We start from the raw sequence: 22,239 nt of genomic DNA, 5'->3' as shown, positions 1-22,239 counted from the left end.
GCAATAAAAAAGTATCATTATTATTGCAAACCAAGTCATGACTTCTGATCTTTAAACCTCAGACTAAGGAGCATCTAGACTTTAGGTTTGTTCTTCTTACCTTTACCCGAGCTGAAGAAGCAGTCCATCTCCACACTGGAGCGCGAGTGGGACACACACAGCGTGGAGCTGGGAACCAGCCCCTCCTGGGGCGGGCTGCGGTCCGTCGTTCGGACCAGACACCAACCGGGCCGCTCGCTCGGCCTCTCCAACAGCTCCACTGTCTGGCCTGAAGAGATGAGCAGACAGCTGGTTTTAGTGGGAGATGAACGGAGCATAATGAACTAGGTCCAAGATGAGTGAGATGGTTTAGGTTTAACTCAAATTGCTTGAGCTGCAAAACTGCACCAAACTATTCCAGCTGTTAAACTGAATCCATCTGAACATTATTCCAGTCTAACAACGAAGAATCACAGTGTTTCACAGTGTGTTAGATTATTAACAACAGTCTTATTAACATGTTTTAAGAGTGTTTTGTCATTGAGGATAATGTTAGATTTTGAAGGGTTACTATTTTGAAATTATATATATATTATATGTACACACACACACACACAAACACACATATTTGAGTTTTCTCTAACTTTTTTTCATTTCAACTCAAATGTCTGTTCAACCTCAACTTAACCTACAACACCTAGTGATTAAATCTCAGATAAATGATGTTTTGGCCACTTGGAAGCAGTAGAAACAAGCTGTGAACACAACATTAACATATCATCAACTTGTTTATGACAAAGTTGATATGGCGACCATGTTAGAAAACATTTGCTTATTTACACCTCCATCAGATATGGAGCGACATCAGTATCCATTTGGAGTCACATTTCTGGCCTCCTGGCAAATTTAACTTCACTCTTTTCTTTTAGCTCTGTTTTTGGTCTCTAACGCCTGAAGGCAATATGAGGCTGTTTAGCTGCTAAATGTTCCACTATGTTAACCAGCTAGTCGACTACTTCTGCGTCTCCCTGCTGTTTGGTGCCTGGCAGGTACGGACAGTTGTTTTTTAAAAGCTTTTTCACTGAAAACAGCTGCCCGTTAAGGCCAAAAATTACTCTATGTGGGCACTGAGACTCAGCCAAAACAGTAAAGTTGCAGGATGGAAACTTATCATTTGATCCCTATAAATATATCGATTATAGCCGCTTTAAGTTTACTAGGTTTAGGTTTAAACACAGCTACCCAAGAACTCTGGGTGTAGCAACTAAACCCAAACTATGAATGACTAGACTTGGACTAATATGTGTGAACAGGACAGAGAGATTCCTCTTACCAGTGCTGACAGACATCTCTGTGCTGCATCCTGCTGTGAAGTCCTGAAGGACGACCGTCAACTCACAACCACCAGAGAGCTGTGAATGAAAAGAGACATTAGACTCAAAACATTACTAGTGCTTTAAAATGACGTCATGTTTTGATTCTTTAAAAATATTGCTTAAAAGAATCTGGTGTTATTTCACTTGGTGGCAGAGAAGAGGAACTTCATGCAATCCTTGAGTAACTCTGAACATCAGTGTTCACACAGGAAACACTGAATATTTCCACACAGAATGATGTTCATGTGACTGTGAACTTCACATTGAACAGGTTTCTGGAGCCTAAGCGTCTCGGTAAACCGAATAAACTTTACTTTTTAGATTTAAAATTGAGAAACCCAAACAGCAGCTCGTTTGTGTTTGCAGAGTTAAATCCTGTGCATGGATGAGGAACAGGACAAGCAGGCATCATGTGGACATGTATATAACAAACACTGAACCTTACAGATAAAGAGCTGAACTGAACATGAGAAAAGCTAAGAGAGTGAGTACAAAGTCCTGATTGGTACAGAAATAAACCAAGGACAGAAGACTGTTCTGTGTTTCTACACACTCTGTTTCCGGCCGCAGACACGGACATACAACGTGACAATTCAGTGTTAACCTGAATAATTTCATGACCTGGAAATGACTCCACTTCCACTTTTTGTCTATCAGCCACATTATGCAGATGCATCACCCTCTAAGGTACTTTGTGTCAAAATGCAGAACTATTCAGCTGCCAAACATCACAGTATATAAACTAAAACTATTAAATGTTATAATTCCCTAAAATGATAAGATTTTAGAGATATAAAGCAACAGGCTTTCAGGTCTAAATATTTTCAACTTGAGAGTTAATGACTGACAGAAAGTGATGACCAAATACATAATCCATAATTACAGTCATAAAGTGTTTAGAAAAATTCAGTAGAATGGACTGTCACTATTGCGTAATAATCCTGTTTATTACTGAATAAATAGACATTAACCCCCCCCCACACACATGCACACACACACACACACACACACACACACACACAGGACACTCCATAGTTGACATCTTCAACTTCAACTTGACCTTCACTCCCCATTAAATTGCAACACCTTCATGTAGCAGTAAACAATAAAACAACTACAGCACACACACACACACATATATACAGCATCACGAAATAGAAAGAAACATATCCAAATGTCAGATCATGGTGTTGTAAGGAAAGTTGTAAAGGAAATGTAAGTGTTAAAAAAAAAAAAAAGGAAAAAAACCCCACCCAAAACAAACAAGCTGACTGATAAAGCTCCCTGCACTGAACTGACCCGGACACCTGTATACTGTGGAAACACTGCTGATGTCAGCTGTCAGCTGATGATTGTACTTCGCCATCGGCTGTATTGTATCACCATATCACCTGGATCTGTCCAATCTTATTTCATTACTGTTGATATTGTAGAGCTGACGTTTCTGACCTCTCGCTCACTACAAACTGAGCTGGTGTTTTGTCTGAAAACTCCTTCGCTATCTTCAGACAGACTTATCTGAAAAAGCTGCATCTGCTGTTCACCTGCATTTGTACTTAGACTATGACAAAAATAATAAGTATCAGAAAAGCTGAATACTAAAACATATCAGAGTCACACTCATGACCCTTATTAATGTTCCTAATGTAAATAAATTACATCAAATACTGAAAGTTAAAGATAAATGTATGTTTAATGGCACAAAAGTGGCTCTGGGCTGTTTCCTCCTCGTCTGCTCTACTCTCATGGTCTTGGAAAATGTCAGGGAGTGTGCTTGTGTCTGTGTTAATGTGCGTAAGCAGGCGCTCTTTGCCAGGCTAAAGATCTCCTAGCAACAAGGACCCCCGTTTCTATACAGGTACAGGTGACTTTATACCTAACAGATGGCCACACACACAATCTTTCAAACGGCCCTGCACCCCCACACAGGTGTTTTCACTTATTCTGGCTGATTAGACCTCTGCTCAGATTGAAGGAGGAGCTATGTTGGGCATTATGTGATGTCACCAACACTCCATGAACTATTAAGAATTTTATTCGCTCCATTTGCTGCTTGTTACATAGCAGCGAGGGCGGGGGAAACCAGCTTACATAGAGTATGACAGGCGACATATGGGGGGCAGGTGTGACGCTGAATCTCTATCAGCTGATAATCAAAAACAGCAGCAGGTGGTAGAGATACTGTGGTAAACTGTGATTTCACCTTTTCTTTACAGCCTTTGAGCGTTAGCCGAGACACTACAATACCTTTTCCACTTGGATTCAGCCATGACAACCCATCTGAAGTATGTGTTTACCATGCATGTATTGTTTACCATGTTACTGGTACGCACAATATTTTGTTTACGAGCTGCATAAGTCCTCAATTCAGGTTGGCGTTAAGGGCATGTGATATTTCCAAGCCCAGTCATCTCAAATCTGCACTGTGCTGGTCGAGTTTTAAGTGCACCCAATGATAAAGCTATAATGTGTCCAGTGTCCTTACACCTGTGACAGAGATGTCAATCAAGTATAGTGTGTACACACCTGTCTGTACAGTCACAAGAACAGCTCTAATCAGGCAAAATAACTGAAAACACCTGTGTAGGTGGACCATTGCTGTAAACAGCAACAGAGTCTCTGCATGTCTGTTTTGATCAGGTCTCTCACTTAATTTCAATGGGATTACCTCATTAAATAAAGGTAATATATGGTGTTGCTATTTATCCTGTTGATTAAACTCAGATCTTTATGTGTTTGGTGCAGTCCAGTATCATGCCAAAGTGTGTAATAGACCCTCCGATCCACTAGAGGATACTGTGTCAGTGTTACGTTTTGCCTCGCCTAGGAGTGAAAAGTACATGCGTGTACGACTTTCAAAGAGCCTGTCAAGTGGCGCAGTTCAGATATCGTCTATATAAGGTTTCCATGTTCCATAGAGGTGGTGGGTTGGGTGGCAGACATGCAAAAAGTGGACTTTGTGGACTTTGCTGTAAGAAACCGCTGTTCGCATCCCGCTTCCAACCATGTGTCGGGACAACGAAGGCTGTCTAACTTTAATGAAGTAGTAACTTTACCCACACCATGTTTCAAGTGATCATTTTAACCCAAACCATGATCTTTATCTAACCCTAACCAGACCTTAACCCACAGTGCTGTCACACCATAAAACCATCGCCCCCTGCTGGTACTGCACCTTCGTACTTTTCACGCCAAGGTGAGGCAAAACGTGGCACTGACACAATGGACCGGTGGCTGTATTACATGCTTTGGTGTGATACTGGGTTGTTTAGTGATAGGTGTTAGTGAATTTTTAAGGTTTGACATTAAGAAAATCTTATCTTAACGTCGTCTTTACTGACTTTTTCTGGAGCTTCCAACCACAGTTCACTGTCTTGAGCAGCAGATGCTCAGTTACGGAGATGATTCTTTTTGTCAAATGACTACATCTAAGATCAAGATGGATTTAATGTGCATATATGCACAGAAAAATGTTAGGCACAGGCAGCAGATGGGCATTAGTCTATAGCTTCTGTTAAATTAAGTACATACTCTTCTTGTAAGACAACATGGCCCTTTGTGAGCCAGATGATTTCATCTCAACTCTTTGTCTTATGAAATATTTTCATAATTAGAACAAAAATAATTGTCATTAAAATTAAACAGAATGTAAAGTCGCTGAAAAGAAGAATTCAAGATTTTCAGTCAGCAGCAGCAATGTTACAGAATTTAGAATTAGACTACTATCATTTCTTCAGCACTGCTCTAATCTGATGGCCTTGTTTGTGTGTGTGTGTGTGTGTGTGTGTGTGTGAGAGTGTGTGTGTGTGTGTGTGTGTGTGTGTGTGCGTGTGTGTGTGTGTGTGTGTGTGTGTGTGTGCGTGTGTGTGTGTTTGTGTGTTTGTGGGTGTGTCTTGTGCTCTGCTGTTATCTGTCATATGACCCACTTCTGTGCACTGAAGACACACAGGCATACCAGCTTGTGATGGTCATATGTTAGAGCAGAGGAAGACTGTGTTAAGCAGAACAAACCCATTTCAGCCTCCTTCAACAGAAGAACGAATGCAACCTGTTGACATCAGAAAATTTCCATGTCATTCACCAGATAAGGACGCTCAAGATTTTCTTTTCTTAGCCATGGGTGGATATGCTTGAATGTGCTCTGTGTGCACACCAGCCTTCATTTAGTAGTAGCTCAGTATAAGCGGAACAGTGATAAGCTGATGAATGCTGAGCTTCGATTTCCTTCACTTTACTCCTACTAACCTTAGTTTGACAACATTTATTAAAAATCTCTCTGCACAAATGCTTAACGCTTTATAAGTGATAATAACACTGACGTAACCTTTCTGCAGGAACTGATTTTAACATTTAGATATAGAAGACACTGCAGATCTGTGCCCTTCAGTATTTAACCACTCCAAATCACCAAAAAACACCCACATCAGTCCATGTTGGCATAACTCATCCGAAATCCTGTTCCCTCACTGCACCATGAGCACATCCCTAATGCACACGTAAACACACTGTAGATGGCTGGTTTGAATTATCACAAGGAAAACACCAAAGCACAAGTATAGTAAATGAAAAACCCACAAGCTGACTTTCTGCTGTTTAGCACTTGATCCTTTTTTAATTATTTTTCCTAATACAAATCTTTACCAGCCGCTCCATCCACAGAGTCATTTGTTTGTTTTTTTTACTTTTCTGTACATCTCTCTCCCTTTCTCTTGGAAACACAGACGACAATGCAAGCACCACAGAAGCAGTTACAGCAATTTTCATGTCTGATTTCAGTGAGAGAGGTAGAGTAGTGTTTCATATACACTTACACACATATTTACTTTCCTTACCGCCCCTTTCAGCTTTCTCATTTAGTATTTACACATGGTGATATGTTTAGTTCACAAACTATGTCAAGCTTTTGTTGCCTGGTCAATGCAAATAACTATATCTGAATAACATTTGGATATGTTTTCACTACATCCATGTTTAATTGTTGCTTATCTTCTGTATTCACTATTCTGAATAGTATAGCGTTTATTTGCCATGCTACATGGTAGCTGAATGGCGAAGCTCTGTTGTCAGACCTTCTCTCAAACCTGTGAAAGCACCAGCATGTGTGAGCATTAAAACTCAAAACATACGTAGCTTCAACAAAAAAACTGTGTGGACGTGTTCAACTGCGGATGTCGAGCAAGTTTCAACTCTTTGAGAGTTGATTTTCATATTGTACGGAAATGAACTGAACTCAACTGTAGTAGTAGTACTGTAGTAGTTACTGGGCCGACGACACAAAACCACTGCTTTGGTCTTTTAAGACAAGAGCTTGCTTTTAATCCTAAAGCAACCTGGTGTTAGAAAAGGGTTTGATAATTAATGATATTGCAATACAATCAGACCTAAAGGCGAAGGACAGAGCACAATGGAATTAAATTAGGAAAAAAGATTATCAAGAAAAAAAACAATCAAGATTAAAATAATTAAAATGTACCCTGTAAAATAGGCTATTTAGGTAACCAGTAATTTGAAAAATCAAAGTCATTTTCAGATATTTTAGTTCCCTAATAGCTTCAAAGGAATTAAGAGGAAAAATGTGAACACACAAACAAAGCAGTGGCAGGGACGCGCTTATGTGGAAATATTTCTGATAGTCAGGGACCACCAACTCTGTCTCCTATGAATTGCTCTCATATGCAACTAATTTGCAATAGGGACTTAGATTCACTGGCAACATTTTGTTCCAGTGCAAGAATTGAGTGTCACATTGGGTTTGTTTTTTTTACCACAGTGCCTGAATTCAACACCGTAGAAACAACTTTTAGACTGCAGACATTTTTCATACAGAGATCACAATTTTTCTCAGTATTTTTGGTGTTGGTATGACATGTCCATAAAAACATTAATAACGCTTTAGTTGCATGAAATGAAAAACTGGCAGTGTGTTGCCTGATATGTGTATTTAGCTAATGCAAAAGGGTTACATATCAACATTATTCATAGTATGTTCAAGGAGAGCAGCACTACAGCATTGCTATAGTACTATTTGTGTTTACAGTTCACTTTAAATAATATCTTTCTTGGTCAAATACCTGAGCTATCATATACCATCATTTTCGTCTTTAACGACACCTGTGAGCTGAAATTACAGCTCATCTGTAAGAAATGACACATTCAGCAGATGTAAAAATTCATTCAGAACTGCAAGAAATACTTATTACATAAAAGTGTTTTTGTTTGTGAGTATGTAACAGTGCACTGCCTGCATATATGAATTTCAGGGAGAAAAAAAAAATGTGGTTACAACACCAGTCAAACAGTACATGCTGGGCTTAACACAGCTCCTTCCTGGAGTGGAACTCATGGAAAAATCATTCAAGTCCCAAGTCTGAATAGTGGGTTACTGCAAATACACCTCTATTTTTGGGGAAACTCCTCCCTAACTGTCCACAGGTTAGGATTAAATGTGCACAATTCTTGTATTAACTTCTCATGGCACTTTGTGAATCTCGACTCTCGAATACTGCCAAGCGTTCAAAAAGCCAATTAGATTTAGATATCTTTCCACTGTGGGAGTCAATGTGTAATTGTAGAACTGAAGCTCTTGCTCCATGCTGTCTTCACTATCAACAAACTCTACCAGCATCACACATCTTGGAAATACAAAGTAGTCCAAGCAGAGCCGTCGCAGTTTTTGCGTAACCCTCCTTATGCTCACAGACAGCACATTCCTACAGTGTATGCTAGCAACACTGTGATGCAACATACATTAGTGTACACATGAAGATGCTTGTTTTCTGTTTTTGATGCTGCAGTGCTGTGCATGTTACACTGAATTTAAAAGCAATACTATAAACAGGTGTCTGCACGAGAGCAGAACAGAAACCGGTCGAGCCGGTCCAGCATCTGAATAAACAGTAGCAAGAGTAAAAATTAAAGTCAGTATAAAAAGTTCAGCTGCTACAAATTATGCCTGAGCCACAGTGTCTGAGCCACAGTCAAACTGCACAGATGAAAAGTCCTGCACAGAAACCAGTGTGACTGATTTTACTGTGTGTTGCTCTCTAATAGGCAATAACAGAGGCTAAGAAACAGCACAGTTTAGAAACCAGTCCGACGGCTGCATAAAAGGTTCAATAAAACAATCAGACCTCTGTCAATCAAGAAAGGAGACAGTCTGCTACAAAATACAGAATAAGAACTCGATCACACAGGACGTGCGGTGTAGGCTTCAAAACATGAGGAGCACTGCTCTACTTCATGGCAGCTGCAATGGACTCCAGTGATGAACCAGAGTCAGAGCAAGAAAGGTGTCAAAATGTATTTAAAATGCCGTCCTTCACAAAGACACATCATGTACATTTATCAGTCACCTGTCAAGTATATAGGTGGTGACTGGTTAATATTCAAAAGCATCTGTACCTCTTATAAACCTGCCTTAATCAATGTTTTTGATATTTACATTGAAAGAAATGATTTATTTTTAATCTATTTTTAATGAAGTGGTTGCTAGTAGTAGTGACAATTCACAGCCATCTCTACAGCTCTATGGATCTTTTTGGCCTATTTTAGCTTGTTCTGGTTTTACAAATTAACATCAACTGTTCATTCACATTTACAAGTCAGTCTCAACACTCTCATCAACCACAATTACAGCAGCAAGTGGTGGTTTTTAGCGAAAAAAAAAAAAAGTACATTACACTACCTGTACACTACCTGCCTAGCATCAAAAGGCAGGCAGACAAAGTTAGCATCTAGCTGGTGAAGAAAGTTAAACATCTCACAGCTAAAGAGCGGGATCATTTTCTCAGAAGGTGATGAAACAGCTAAAAGGAGAGTGAATATGGGACTGAAATTCTCCATTGGATTGATAATGTTGCTCAGTGTCTGATGAATGTGTAAATAGGTTTGCTAGCATGTTAGCTTTGATATCTTTAGCCTATATGGTGATAGAGGTGCACTTTATAAACTTTTTAGAGCAGCTTTTAAGAGCAAAACCAAAGATACAAACACTCAACAATTCTCCACAGATTTTTTTTTTTTTTTTTTATGTGATGACTGTTTTTTTTTTCTTTTGTTGTGCCAACGAGGTACATGAACTTTAGTAGAAATGCTGAACTCAGCATAACAGCAAATCCTTCTTGCAAACGGTGGCTAACCTGATCTCTGAGTTTGATTTTTTAAAGTGTATTGGATTCATTCGCAAAACGATGAGGAGGAGATGAAACAAAAAACAAAGGCATTTACTTCACATGAAGAGCGTTTCAACAACATTCTGAATGAAATATCATGCCAATTAGTGTTTTTCCACATTTCTACACTGTGTCCTTTTATAAACTATTAAGGTGGCAACTAACATAATCATGGAGTGGAAAAGTGTCATTTTTGACCATTGATGCACAAACTATACGTGAAAACACTGCTGCTGGCCTTTTGAGTTTGGCTGTTATTGTTTGTAATGCAGATAAAGTGTGGTGTGTCCAGTAAGCGAATCAGTCCAAATCATAACCAAAGGACAAAGTGCAGTGGCATTCTGAGTAAAGAAAAGTAGTAATTTCTTTCCTTTCACAACATTCTTCACATGCAGTCAGAAAGTTAAATAACACAGTGTGTTTACACTGTTGATCTTGTGTGTCTGTAACCTGAAACTAACTTCAATTCAGCTGTCTGGACACTCACGTTTCACTCAGCCCGTCTCTATGTGGCAGCTAATGGCCTGTTTCCTGTCTCTCTGGCTGCCTGGCACACACACCCTGTTTAACCATTAATCTCCCCCATTACGCTCATGCACACCACACACACACACACACACACACACACACACACACACACACATTCCCTCCTGCAGTCCGGCTTTACAACACACTAAGCGAAATTCATCAACATATATGATCTGTATTAGCATTTGAATCAGTGACCAAACCTCAGCAGTGACCGATGATTAAACCTCAAAACATTTTTTTAAAATCAGATCTCAAACAAAAACAAAGAAGCAACTCGACCCCTTGAGGCTAAAACAGCAGAAGGAAGATGACTGCACATAAACACAAGGAAGGCTGAATTTCGCAATTATCGACATCAAAGGAAGCTAAAGTGAAAAATAACAAAACTTGAATACACACAAGAGCTGTCATTGTGCCTCAGCAGTTATTTTCACTGTTATTTTCATTCACAGAAATAAAAAATACATGAAATGACCACAATCTTTTAACACCTAACTACATGGTGGTGGCACGTAATGTGTTAAAACTATGTGCTGGTACCACAGGAACAATGCCAATGGAAGTTAATTGGGATCTTTTGTCGTGGTAGACATGAATATGACCCAGAGAAGTTCAGATAATGTCTATATGAGATGACAAATTTCCCTATTTGGAGGTGGTGGGTTGGTTGGATGGTGGACGTAGCTGCAGGAGACCGCTGTTCGATTCCCGCTTCCAACCGTGAATGTCACATTTCCAACCACGAGTCTGGACAGTTTTTTGACAACTGTAGCTACAATTGTTGTGGTGTTTACTGTTGTCATGATGACAAAGGTTGCCCAACTTTAAAGAAGTAGTAACTTTAACCCACATCACCTTTCAAGTGATCATTTTTACCCAAACCATGATCTTTCCCTAACCCTAACCCTAACCAAATGGTTTTTGTGCCTAAACCTAACCAGACCTTAGCCACAGCATTGTCACACCATAATATATAATTATTTTATAACAGTGATATGTAACAGTTTTGGAGAGAACAGACAAATGCTGCCTGATCTCACAGAAATACGTGAATAACTGCAATCTCTTAACGCATGTAATTTTAACACATTATGTGCTGCCACCACGTAACGCGGTGTTAAAAGGTAGTGATCATTTCACATATTTTGGTGAGATCAGGTTGAGAAAATCTAGTAAAAGCATAAGTTTGTCTGCAGATTGAAGTAAAAAATAGTATTTTTAAGGAGTGACAGTCAGTGTGTGTTCAGATACTGAATGTCAACATCTAGTATGGCATAATTACTTATATCAATAATATATAAATATGTAGAATAGTATTAGTGCATGGGAGTATACAAAGGTTCCTTTTTTACAGTGTCTGAGTAGCTTTTTTTCCATTTAACATTCAAATCATAACAGGTGTAATTTTCATCAGTTTTTAAAGCTGGTGGAAAACAAGATCAAATCCAGAAATGTTCACTTTTGTCCAAAAGTTCAAAGTTAAGTAGTTTAAAACATTTTGGATCACCTTTCATTTTACACATTTGTTATTGGAGCATGGTTACTTCCACTTCATTCAAATTCAGCAAAGAAGTACTCTTACTCGAGTTGGATATGACAGTTCTACTAACAGAGTCTAATAGTGAAGCAGCAGTTAGTACTTAACATTAAACAGTTTTTATTCATTACTAACTAGTATATTTCTAACTGTTAGTACAGTGAGTGTACAGTGTGCAGTCCAGCAGTTTGTACTCACTCTGCTGCTCTCTTTGAACAGTTTAAAGCTCATCCACTTTGGCATGTCGACCTCTCTCCTCTTCTGTCACCCTCTCTCTACGCTGCTCTCTGTGTCTTTGACAACTCCCTCGTTTGTGTCTTTGCCACACACACAAACACGCCCTCACACTCTCTCTCCCTATCCCTCTCTCTCTCTGAACAGCCTTAGCTTTGTGTTTGATGGGAACAGCACTATGCTTGGTGTGTGCATGAGTGTGTGTGAGTGTGGGTCAGTGTGTTCACATTTCTCCTACTGTCTCGAAGCCACTATTGCACTAAAACACTACACTGTGTGTGTGTGTGTGTGTGTGAGAGACAGAGAGAGAGAGAGAGAAAGAGAGAGAGAGAGCGAGAGAGAGAGAGAGATTGTGAGTGTGACACAAAAGTCATATGACCAACAGATGGCTACTGTACGGCTTCAGTCTGAACCTGACACTGAATGCTTTTGATTCATGAGAACACACACGTGTAAACAATTGCTAGCCAGTGTAACAGTGTTGAAAATGCATGCTGGAAGACCAATAAGGAAGTACAAGTGATATCAAAATTACACCAAAATGCTTTGAGGATCCTTTAAAAGCACAACAATACATACTGTATTATTAACTGTTCAACAGAAGATGTACACTGTTAGTTCCTGATAAGGTACATTTATAGATATATTACTTTTACTCGTGTTCACTTTCGTCCAGCATGCTGGAAGTTACACAGAATGGAGCCAAAAATGAAATAGGAATAAATAAAAACAAAACACAACTGTCATATACAGCCTATACATAGACTTACACACCGGATCAAACCAATCAGGGTCACCAACATTAGCTAAAGAAAACAGCTAGGGAGATTTCCCGTAGATACTGCCTGTATCCAACTGCAGAACTGCTTTTAGACACTCCCATGTGACAGCAATGGCAAGTTTGTCACATGTACATTATGATGGAAATTAAGTTCTCCTTGACCTTGTGTAAGATATTAAAAACATGTGTATTAGTGGATTAAAAAAAAGACTATGTGGCAGGATGAACTGAGGTCTGTGTTAGCCATTTCAACCATTTATTAAGTTATTAGGATTTATCCTCTGGGGACCATGGATATCTGAGCCATATTTCATGGCAATCCATCCAAAAGTTGTTGAGATATTTCAGTCTGGACCAAAGTGGTGGACTAACTGACCAATACTGCCATCCTTGCAGCCACGCTGCTAGCATGGCTAAAAACTCAACATCAGTATGTATTTCCAGAAGCAATGTACAAGGTACTCTAAATAATCCACAACTATTCATAGTAGGGGTCATGGTTTATGGAAAGAGATATCGCTGTTGAAACACAAAGAAAGTAAATTCTATTCACCCTCATTGTATTTGTGTGCCTACAAAAATTATGTATATCTCATAAAATGGGCAAATAAAACAAGAGTTATGAATGTAACCAATGTTCTATGAATTCTGGATACCTGGATATGCATCATGCAGAGTTCATACAACCTTAGTTAGATTTGTTACTCTTCTATTTCATTCTTCCTGACCGCCAGAGACGCTATGTAATACCTGGATGACCCATACCAACAACGTTACAAGGAATCTATACTCACTGTGCCTCATTTGCAGACTAAAGGAGCAGACAAGTCTGCCTATGCCACGGGATGAGGGGCAGCTATGTTAGCTCCATAGAAGTGGGCAAAGGTACAGAAAGAAGACCAGGTAGCTGCAGTACAGATGTCACTCAGTGTAACACCTTTCAAGGCAGTCCAAGAAGTGGAGCCACTCCTGGTTGAATGACACTTCACAGTGGGGAACTGGAGGCCCCTGAGCCTGTGATATGGTATCAACAACCCAGTTCAAGTGTCTTCTTAGACAAGGCGCAACCCTTCCTGTGTCCTCCATAACAAACAAATAGCGCATCAGACTTACAGAAGCCAGCTAACACATCTATGTACTGTGTCAGAGCCTGAACAGGACAAAGAAGGCTGACTGTGGGATGCAGTTCCTCTGTCCCTGGCTGCAGGGCAAAAACTGACAAACTGACAGACTGATTGATGTGAAAAGCTGAAAGCCACAATAACCCCAGACCCATCAGAATTCCTACGCAAACAGTCCCTGGCAACAGACAGGGCATGAAGCTCACCAACTCACTTTGCAAATGCAACAGTGTCTAATGGCTTACCAACAGCCATCTGAGGTCAGCCTGTTCCAGAGTCTCAAACAGTGGGGAACATAAAGATTCTAGAATGATAGACAAATTCCATGAAGGCACCCGTACAACATGTGTGGGTCACAACTGGAGAGCAGCTTTCAGAAAACAGCTCACCAGAGGATGTGACCCTACAGTTTGATCATCCACCAAAACATGTTGAGCCGAGACAGCAGCAATTAACAGTAGAGACCAAGAGCCACTTATCGAGCAACCATCCATCTGCAAAAATAGCAATATGGGCATAGAGCAATGCTCCGGGTCCACGTGTTGATCCTTGCACCAACTAGAAAAGAGTTTCTGCCTGTTGGCATACAGCATTGTAGTTGAAGATGCATAGGAATTTAGTATGGTCTCAACCACACCCTGATCGCAAGAACTCAGTAGCAAGCCTGGCCCTTCAGGGGCCAAACATGTAGCTGAAGGTGATCTGGGTCAGGATGCCAAATGCCCACCCCCCAACTGTGACAGAAGAGTCTGTCTCAGTGGAAGAGGCCAAAGCACTCTGTTGAGAAGCCGAGAGATCACAGGAAACCATATCCTCTGTCTATTCTGTGAAATGTCAGCATGAGTAGTGGAAGTGGAGGGAAGGCTGTTGAACTTTGGGGGCCAATGCCTGAACCGGATACAGTTGATAACACCCAAGGGTCTGAAATTAAGACCTCCCAGAGGGTAAGATGTTGCAGGGAGAAACAGCTGGCACCTGGTCTTTGGGAGTCAGATTCGACTCCCATGACCTTTGGACGGCTTGTGGGGTCAGTTGGTAGGAGCCTCGTGTTTGGGTGGGTGTTGTTGGAGGTGACCCTGCTGAAAAGAGGAGCATCCAGCCCTCAAGGGACTCCGAGTGCTAACGTGCCTGGCGAAGTGTCTTCCTGCACCCCTCTGACCATAGGGACTGGGCAAGCCACATTTGGTGCCAGGCCAAGGTCAAGGTGGACATCAGTCTGCCAAGCTCTCTGGTCATGAAAGCAAACACCTGGAGCAAAGCATCACTTAGACTCTGTGTCAAGACATCAACTCCAGCAGTCTGGAGAGTCTGCGATAGAGCTAGAACAAGGTGGGAGTTTCTACACCACATCCAAGCTGCTACATCATAGCTCTTGCTTAGGGGGTCATCAGTGATTTTACACAGCGGGCGTGGACAACGGGCATCCGGTCTAAGGGCTTCATCTGGAGATTCTATCAGAGAAGCAATGGAGGCATCAATGGCAGGCATTTGGTCTAGACTATATTGCGCAGAATCCATCATAGCAGCCAAAGCCCTGCAGTCTCAGTAGGTGGAGTAATGCCTAGGGGTCTGGCCAGCATTTCTGAAGTTCGTCAATGTATGGCACAGAGGGTGGAACTCTGAAGGCTGATGGTTGTGATAGTTGTGGCTGTGAGATGGCCAACTGGATGGCTTGCTTAACTGTGGAATGAACAGCCTCAGCATCCCTAGCTGTAGCTGTAGCTAGGTCATCACTCTGATCATAGGCCTGGAGTGGCGGCTCTGGAACAGCAGTGACAGCAGCAGTGCAGGGGCTGATAGGCTGTAAATTACGATGTAAGGCCTTAATCTGGGCAAATTCTGTGGCCAATGTATCCACTTTAAGAGCCAAAGGTTCATCACACTTCATTTCTTCTCCTTTGCCTGCATGCTTAGAACCTGAAGTGGGGCTGAATGCAGGCATTCCTGAAGGAGGTAAGCCAGCTTCAGCAACGCTACTGTCAGACCTGGCCAACCCTGAAGTCTTCTCTGCTAACGGCATGCAGCTGCAATTAGTGCAAGCATTATCTGTCAGTGCCTGCCTTAGGTGTTTGATGACAGGACATGATGGAATTCTGCTGAGAGGGACCAGGCAGGATTTACAAACAGAGAGCATAACCGACTTCAGGATGGAGTTTCTGTCATCCTTCATCAGGTTGCTTGCATCACCTGGGTCACATGTGTGAGTTTGTTGGTATTATGTCTCAATCTCCTGTGCATGCACGCGATGCATATCCAGGTATTACATACCGTCTCTGGTGGTAAATAGAACGAAAATCCTCTGCATGGTTAAATACCACAAAAAAGAAGTAAGAACATATGCTTTATTTTTTTATCATTTGGATCAACTGGCCTATTAACTTTTGATATATACTATTAACTCATTCCAGGCTTCATAGATGGCTTCGCTTCATTAAGGCACAACAATAAAAATGGGTTTGGCCTCTAGTGAGTCTCTCTCTTCACCAATGATACATATTCAGTCCTAAATGAGCAGGATGTGCTCGTAAGTTTTATTGAGTCTGGCACACATAGAAACACAATTTTTACTCCAACTGGAGGTGGAAGCTAAAAACAGTGTTTGTCCTCTGACCTACAGGGCTGTGGTGGAGCCATAAGGGCTGCCAAGCTATCAACCGCTGGAACGATGCTTTAAATAACACAAGACCACAGACTGAACCACAGCTGACTCATTACACCAAAAAACATCACAGAAAATACATACTCCACACAACGTCACAGAACTGACATTCTTAACAAGATGTTACAGAACTCACTCGGATATCAACAAAACATCACAGAACTGACATCGCATCATGTACTGTATACTGGCAGCAACTAACTCTAAATATTGTGGAAAACAGTATATACATACACAGTAATATAGAGTAGTCCTTAAGTATTTGGAAAGTGGCACAACAAGTGCTCATACTTAAATGACAAAATAGATCAGTATCACGGCCACACACTTTGTACACCAAACCATTCACCCTGACCTTTTGCCAGAATATAACAGTGCAACTTTGACCTTTGCTAATTAAAGAGGGCCGTTATTGCCCACATGACCTCAAGACATCGCTCAATAGGAACATTTGAACAAAGGTTGAACTTGAGCAAACAACGTTATTTTTCTGGTGAGGACAGTCCTGTTTTGACTGTTTAAGCTCTGTAAACCAGCACATGGTATTTAAATTAAAACAATTAAAGTTCTGACTTTTAGATGTAATCTGAGATTGTTTACCTCCAAGTTGAGTTAACAGTGTAGGGAGTAATTGAAGTTCTGTCATTGTTTTTATCAAGCCATGCTTGTAAAGTACAGTAAGTTCTCTATCTTAGCATCATTGTGTTTTCTGTTGCATTCTGTTCTGTTGTCACATCGTTGAAACTGAAAATCTAAGGTGAAAAGTGAGAGAGGGAAAAGGGAGGACGTAAACAGAGAAAGAAATAGCGAGAGGGAGCAGCTGAAAGAGCAGTAAAGCAAGAGGCAAACAGAAATACTCTGCAGAGACACGGAGAAAATTTTTTAAAAAAACAAGGCATTTGTCATATAAAACTTCTCCAAAAACCACCATAAACGGTAGCTTCCCACCCTGTCTACACACACACAGACATCCTCTAGACGCAGACAGCCAGTGGAACATCTGACTTACCAGTGCTGGGCTGTTATTATAGTATATGGAGGACAGAGAGGGAGGGAGGGAGAGAGAGAGTGAGAGATACAGTGATAGATATGTGTGAAAATTGAGAAAGTGAGAAAGAAAGAGGGATGGATTGCAAAAGAACAGACGGAACGTGTGTGTGTATATAATTCAGTGAAGGTGGAATGAAAGAAAACAGAGCAAGAGGTATATAAATAGGGGAAGAGAACAGGACGGAGTGGAGTACATAAGAAACAAGGGAAGAAACAAGGGTGAATCCGGACAGAGAAAGATGGGAAGACATTTACAGGAAAAGCACAATATACATATTGAACGAGATCCTGTATTAATACTTGCATATCTCTGACCTGACATTCAAATTTAGGAAGGCACAACAACTCTGCTATAGCTTAATCAAAGCCAAAAGATATGTGCTTAAAGAAGGAGGAGGTTCCTACTGTCAAATTGTGACTTAATGAACTGGTAAATAGCCTTAACTTAAAAGGATAATACTTCAAATCTGTTTTTCACACAGGCAGAACTGCCCTGCGCTCTTCAAAATAACACTAATAATAAATAACAAATGGATACAATCAACACAGAGCTTCAAGTAGCATCCAACTGAAACCCACTGTCTTTTCTAACGCATTTAGTAACTATAGCTTCTCTCACTTCACGTGGCATTTGATGTATGAAATGGTGCACCAGCAATTTTATCCCTCAGGGTTAAAGTTTAATTTAACAAAATAAAATGCAACTGTCTACCTGTCCATTTTTTTGTTTTGCTATCTTGTTTTTTGTTTGAATAGGTTGATTAAAATCTTTCAGATTTGCTGACCTGCAGTGTTTTTCTCTCAGGACTGGAGTGAGAGTGCAAGAGAGGCTGCGGTGTTGAACAAACATGCCTGCTGCAATCAATGAGTTCAAGATACCATATCTCGACTTATCTTTACTCCAAAATACAGAAGCAATTGGCATAACTTATAATAAACCCCTGGGGCGCTGGCTGAGACGTGGGAATGAAACAAAAGGGAGCACCACCGCCCTCCACACACAAGAAAACAAGCGGTGCCACGCTTTGAATATTCTCCTGGGAAAAAAAGAATACAGTAGTCTCTCAAGCCACCCAGCTAGCCACTACTTTGTGCTTTAACAAAAGATATATGGATTTGGACAAAGTAAAGAAGCATCTTACACAAAGGAGTTGGAAAGGAATGATGACAATCTATCAAACAGGATTTTTACATTTTTTTTCCCAAGAGGGATAAAGATTGAGCCCTATTTATGCCTGATTTTTATAACTCAGAGAACTGCCCTAGTTCCTATTTTGTTGTCACATTAAAAATAAGCTCTCAAACTCAGTGTAATTAAAAACAGAAATAAATGAAAAAAGTAACAGTAAAAGCAAGACGCACAGACACAGGGCAGCTCACAGTTAAAGCCCTGCTCTGCTGTGTCAGCACATGAAATATGAAACATACCAAAACAAAAATGTAGGAACTGTGCTTTTTTTTCTTTGATGTTTTCAGGAAAACAGCAGAGGAGGATCCAAAAATAGCTAGCTAGAGTTTTCTAAATCCTAGAAACAATAAACTGGACCGGAGCAACAACACACCCACACTCAAAAAAGGGCTGGAAAAATTCATTATGTTGTTTTCATTGGACAGGAAGAAGAGACAGACACAGCAAGACACACCACTATATAGAATGATTTACACATATTCACAGTTATAGCTCGGCAGACTTGCACCTGCACTGAATGAATTGTACATATATTTTATAAAAAGCGGCATAACAAGCAAAGCGGGACAGACAGAAAATGAGACAGAAAGAGATGAAAGAGGAGACAATGGGAGTATAAAAAAAAAAAAAACAGACGGGAAAACAATTTCAGATACTACGGCACACATACATACACCCAAGCCGCACTGCTAAGGCCAATCTGAGTGGGTGAGGAAGAGTGTGAGTGTGTGTGTCCATTCATGTGTGTATGGGTGCTGACATTTAGAGGCAGCGTAACGTGTAGGCGTGGGGTTGCACAGTGAAAAGGCCACACTGTGTAATACTACAGTGGGAGGCCATGACTGACATCTGTGTGGGCTTGCGTGTGGGTGGATGTGTGTGTGTGTGTGTGTGTGTGCGTGCATAGCAATCGGAAGAGACATGGCAACATTGGAGAACAATCAGCTCAAATCAAAACAACTAATAAAACTGTGCAACCACAACAAACAAAACAACTGCCACACCATAGTCCATTCAAAATATGTCAATTTAATGCTTTGTTGCTTATTTGCAAATGAAGCTGCCCTTCAGAATATTGACCAAAGACCTTTAAACAAAGCATTAAGAGTCACTCAGTAATTCAACAATTCCCAGTTCACAAATTCAATCCAATTTTGCTGATTATAATTGGTTTTTGCTCCTTTCCCTTCTTTTAAAAACATGTATCAAAAAGTGGTGAGTACTAAAGCACTGAACACAGATTGTGCCATAACAGAAAAAGGCTGGTAAACGCTGCTACTTTCATAAATAGACCTATACTTTGAAAATTGCACATATGACTGAACTGGGGAGTGGACACTGGACATCAGACAATGGTACGCCTGAGTGGACATGTGCATACCTCTAGATTAAACTGTTTTAAAGTGTTTCCTCTTACGATTTGGACACATAAACACAATTTGACTGTTAAAAGATGGGCTTACTTGGATGTGAGAGGCTGGTTGGTAGGAGGCATCTGCACAGACACTTGCACACAACCTGAACAGGTTTTTCATCGCTGTCTGCTTCTCTGTTTATATGGTGACATTACCGAACACTTCTCATACACACATACACACTCAACACACCCATAACCTTAAGCTTTACCCACATGTAGACTTATGGATCTAACACACTCACAAACACATAACCATAGAGCTGCATTCATATCACAGAGTTGAGTTTCTATGTATTTTAAGAAAACGCACATGGAAACATGTGCACATACGCAGTCTTTCTGTCACTGGCACATGCACAGCCCCTGCTTCTGCCCATTGTAGCCATGTGGGAGACCCCGTAGCGCTGAGACAGCTGCGGGTCATCAGCTCGTCACAGGCCACAGAGCCGAGTCTCAATCAGCTGCCTTCAACTGCTTCTCCATCCTTCAACCTGTGAAAAGCTCAGCGTGTGTGTGTGTGTGTGGGTGGTTCCTACCTTGTCGCTGTCCACAGTGTTCTGGGATGTCCTGGAGGCGATGGAGATGGTATCTGGTTGGCTGCTGCCATCTCCCTGACTGTCTCCATCTTCACCTCCCTCCCTGAACACGTGCACAATCAGAATGAATGAGAATGAGAATGTGTTTCTATTCACTGTGACAGAGTTGATGTCGCACCCTTTGTGATAATAGCAAGAGCAAATCTTGGCAACATTGTTTTATATCTTAGTAAGGTTTTAATCTGCTGTGATAGCACTTTTTATCCTGGTGATAAGGTTTCTACCCGCAGTATCGTTGTTTACAATGATGACGTTTCTAGTTGTGGCAACAGTAGAGGTGTGTGAAAAAGTCATGTCTCAAATCTACTTATTGCATAAGCTTTTGAGGAATGATGGCTCAAATAACAGGAGTGTTACTGGTTCTACATTCCAGTGAATTTACTGAAGATTCACTCAATCAGTGAGGGTCAGTTCTTTGTGTAAAAATCTGCATCTCTGTAAAGTAGGTGCAAATAGCAGAGGTGTAATTAAGGAAAGTTGTGTTTAGGAGGAGAAACTTGAAATAATTCTGAGGAAAACTTATTGACAGCAAAGAGTTCAAACTGATACGGATCAGCACTGATCTATTAACAAAAGTATGGTGAAAATTATAACAGTAAACAGAGAGGGGACTGAGGTGATGTGCTTTTGTAGTTATTAAGATATATTTTCTTTTGTGCAGCTTATTATGTCATTCTATCTCTTTTATGCGTCATTTGAAGTTTGTTTAATGACTCCTGTTGCACTAATAAAGTAAGCAGAGCTCCAGATTATGCCAAATTATAATTTATTGAGTAATTAAATACTTTTTCTTGGGTGGACTTGAACAGTGAATGTTTTGGAATCAAGACCACCACATTGTTTCTTTTCTGAGCTAATGTCTGACAACTGAACTGAACTGAACTAAACTCTCCTTCACTCCCAGGTGCTGACTGTGTACTGAGCTGTTGTACATGTCATGTATGTACTATACAATCTGACCCTAAGCAATGTTTCTTCCCTCAATAAAGATGTGTTTTGCCTGTCCTTGGATCATTTTTCACAGATTTTTTTAATCCTCAGTGATGTCTGTAACCTCAATAATGATACTTTTAACACTGAAAAATACCTTTAAGACTGTGGTGATAGCTCAGCCCTCAGTGTAAACATTTCTACTTATGGCAACAGTGTTTCTGTTCATGGTGACTACATTCACTGATGACAGTTTGACCTTTGCTTGCAACATTTCTACAACATGGGTGGATATTTTTTCACCACTTCAAAAACATCTTATAGCCACAATATCCACCTGGTTCACTAGCAGGTCCCATCACATGTGCATCAAAGTAAATCTCGTGAGCACTACTGTCAAAGTGTAAATTTGTGTGTCCTTGCTTACCTCTTAGTGTTATTCCTGGGTTTGGTCAGTGCTGGTGTTTTAGGCAGATGAAGAGGCTCCTTGAGCGCCCCCTTCAGGTGAGTCATTCTCTCCTGGATCACCTCCCTGATGTTCTTAATCCACTCCTGTTTAGCTTCCATACTGGACGCCTGGAGGAGACACAACAGTATAACATATCATATCATTGTGACACCTTATGTTGGCAGCATAATCGTTCATATTTTTTCATTCATATTTTACT

At 40.6% G+C, this 22,239-nt stretch overlaps 1 protein-coding gene across 1 annotated transcript in view; it reads right to left on the bottom strand.

Annotated features, from left to right (window-relative positions):
- kalrna (kalirin RhoGEF kinase a) overlaps positions 1 to 22,239 on the bottom strand; it is a 153,237-nt gene that overhangs the window by 47,043 nt on the left and 83,955 nt on the right. Inside the window, exons 37-40 of the mRNA XM_044365187.1 lie at positions 21,999 to 22,147; positions 20,582 to 20,684; positions 1,313 to 1,391; positions 101 to 268 (exon numbers count right to left, since the gene is read on the bottom strand). Coding sequence (XP_044221122.1) covers positions 101 to 268; positions 1,313 to 1,391; positions 20,582 to 20,684; positions 21,999 to 22,147 — 499 coding nt within the window. The remainder of the gene's footprint in view (positions 1 to 100; positions 269 to 1,312; positions 1,392 to 20,581; positions 20,685 to 21,998; positions 22,148 to 22,239) is intronic.

This window comes from Thunnus albacares, chromosome 11 (assembly GCF_914725855.1).
Source record: "Thunnus albacares chromosome 11, fThuAlb1.1, whole genome shotgun sequence".
Lineage (NCBI taxonomy): Eukaryota > Metazoa > Chordata > Actinopteri > Scombriformes > Scombridae > Thunnus > Thunnus albacares.
Note: the sequence above shows the minus strand (reverse complement) of the source record. Positions and strands in the feature narration are given on the sequence as shown.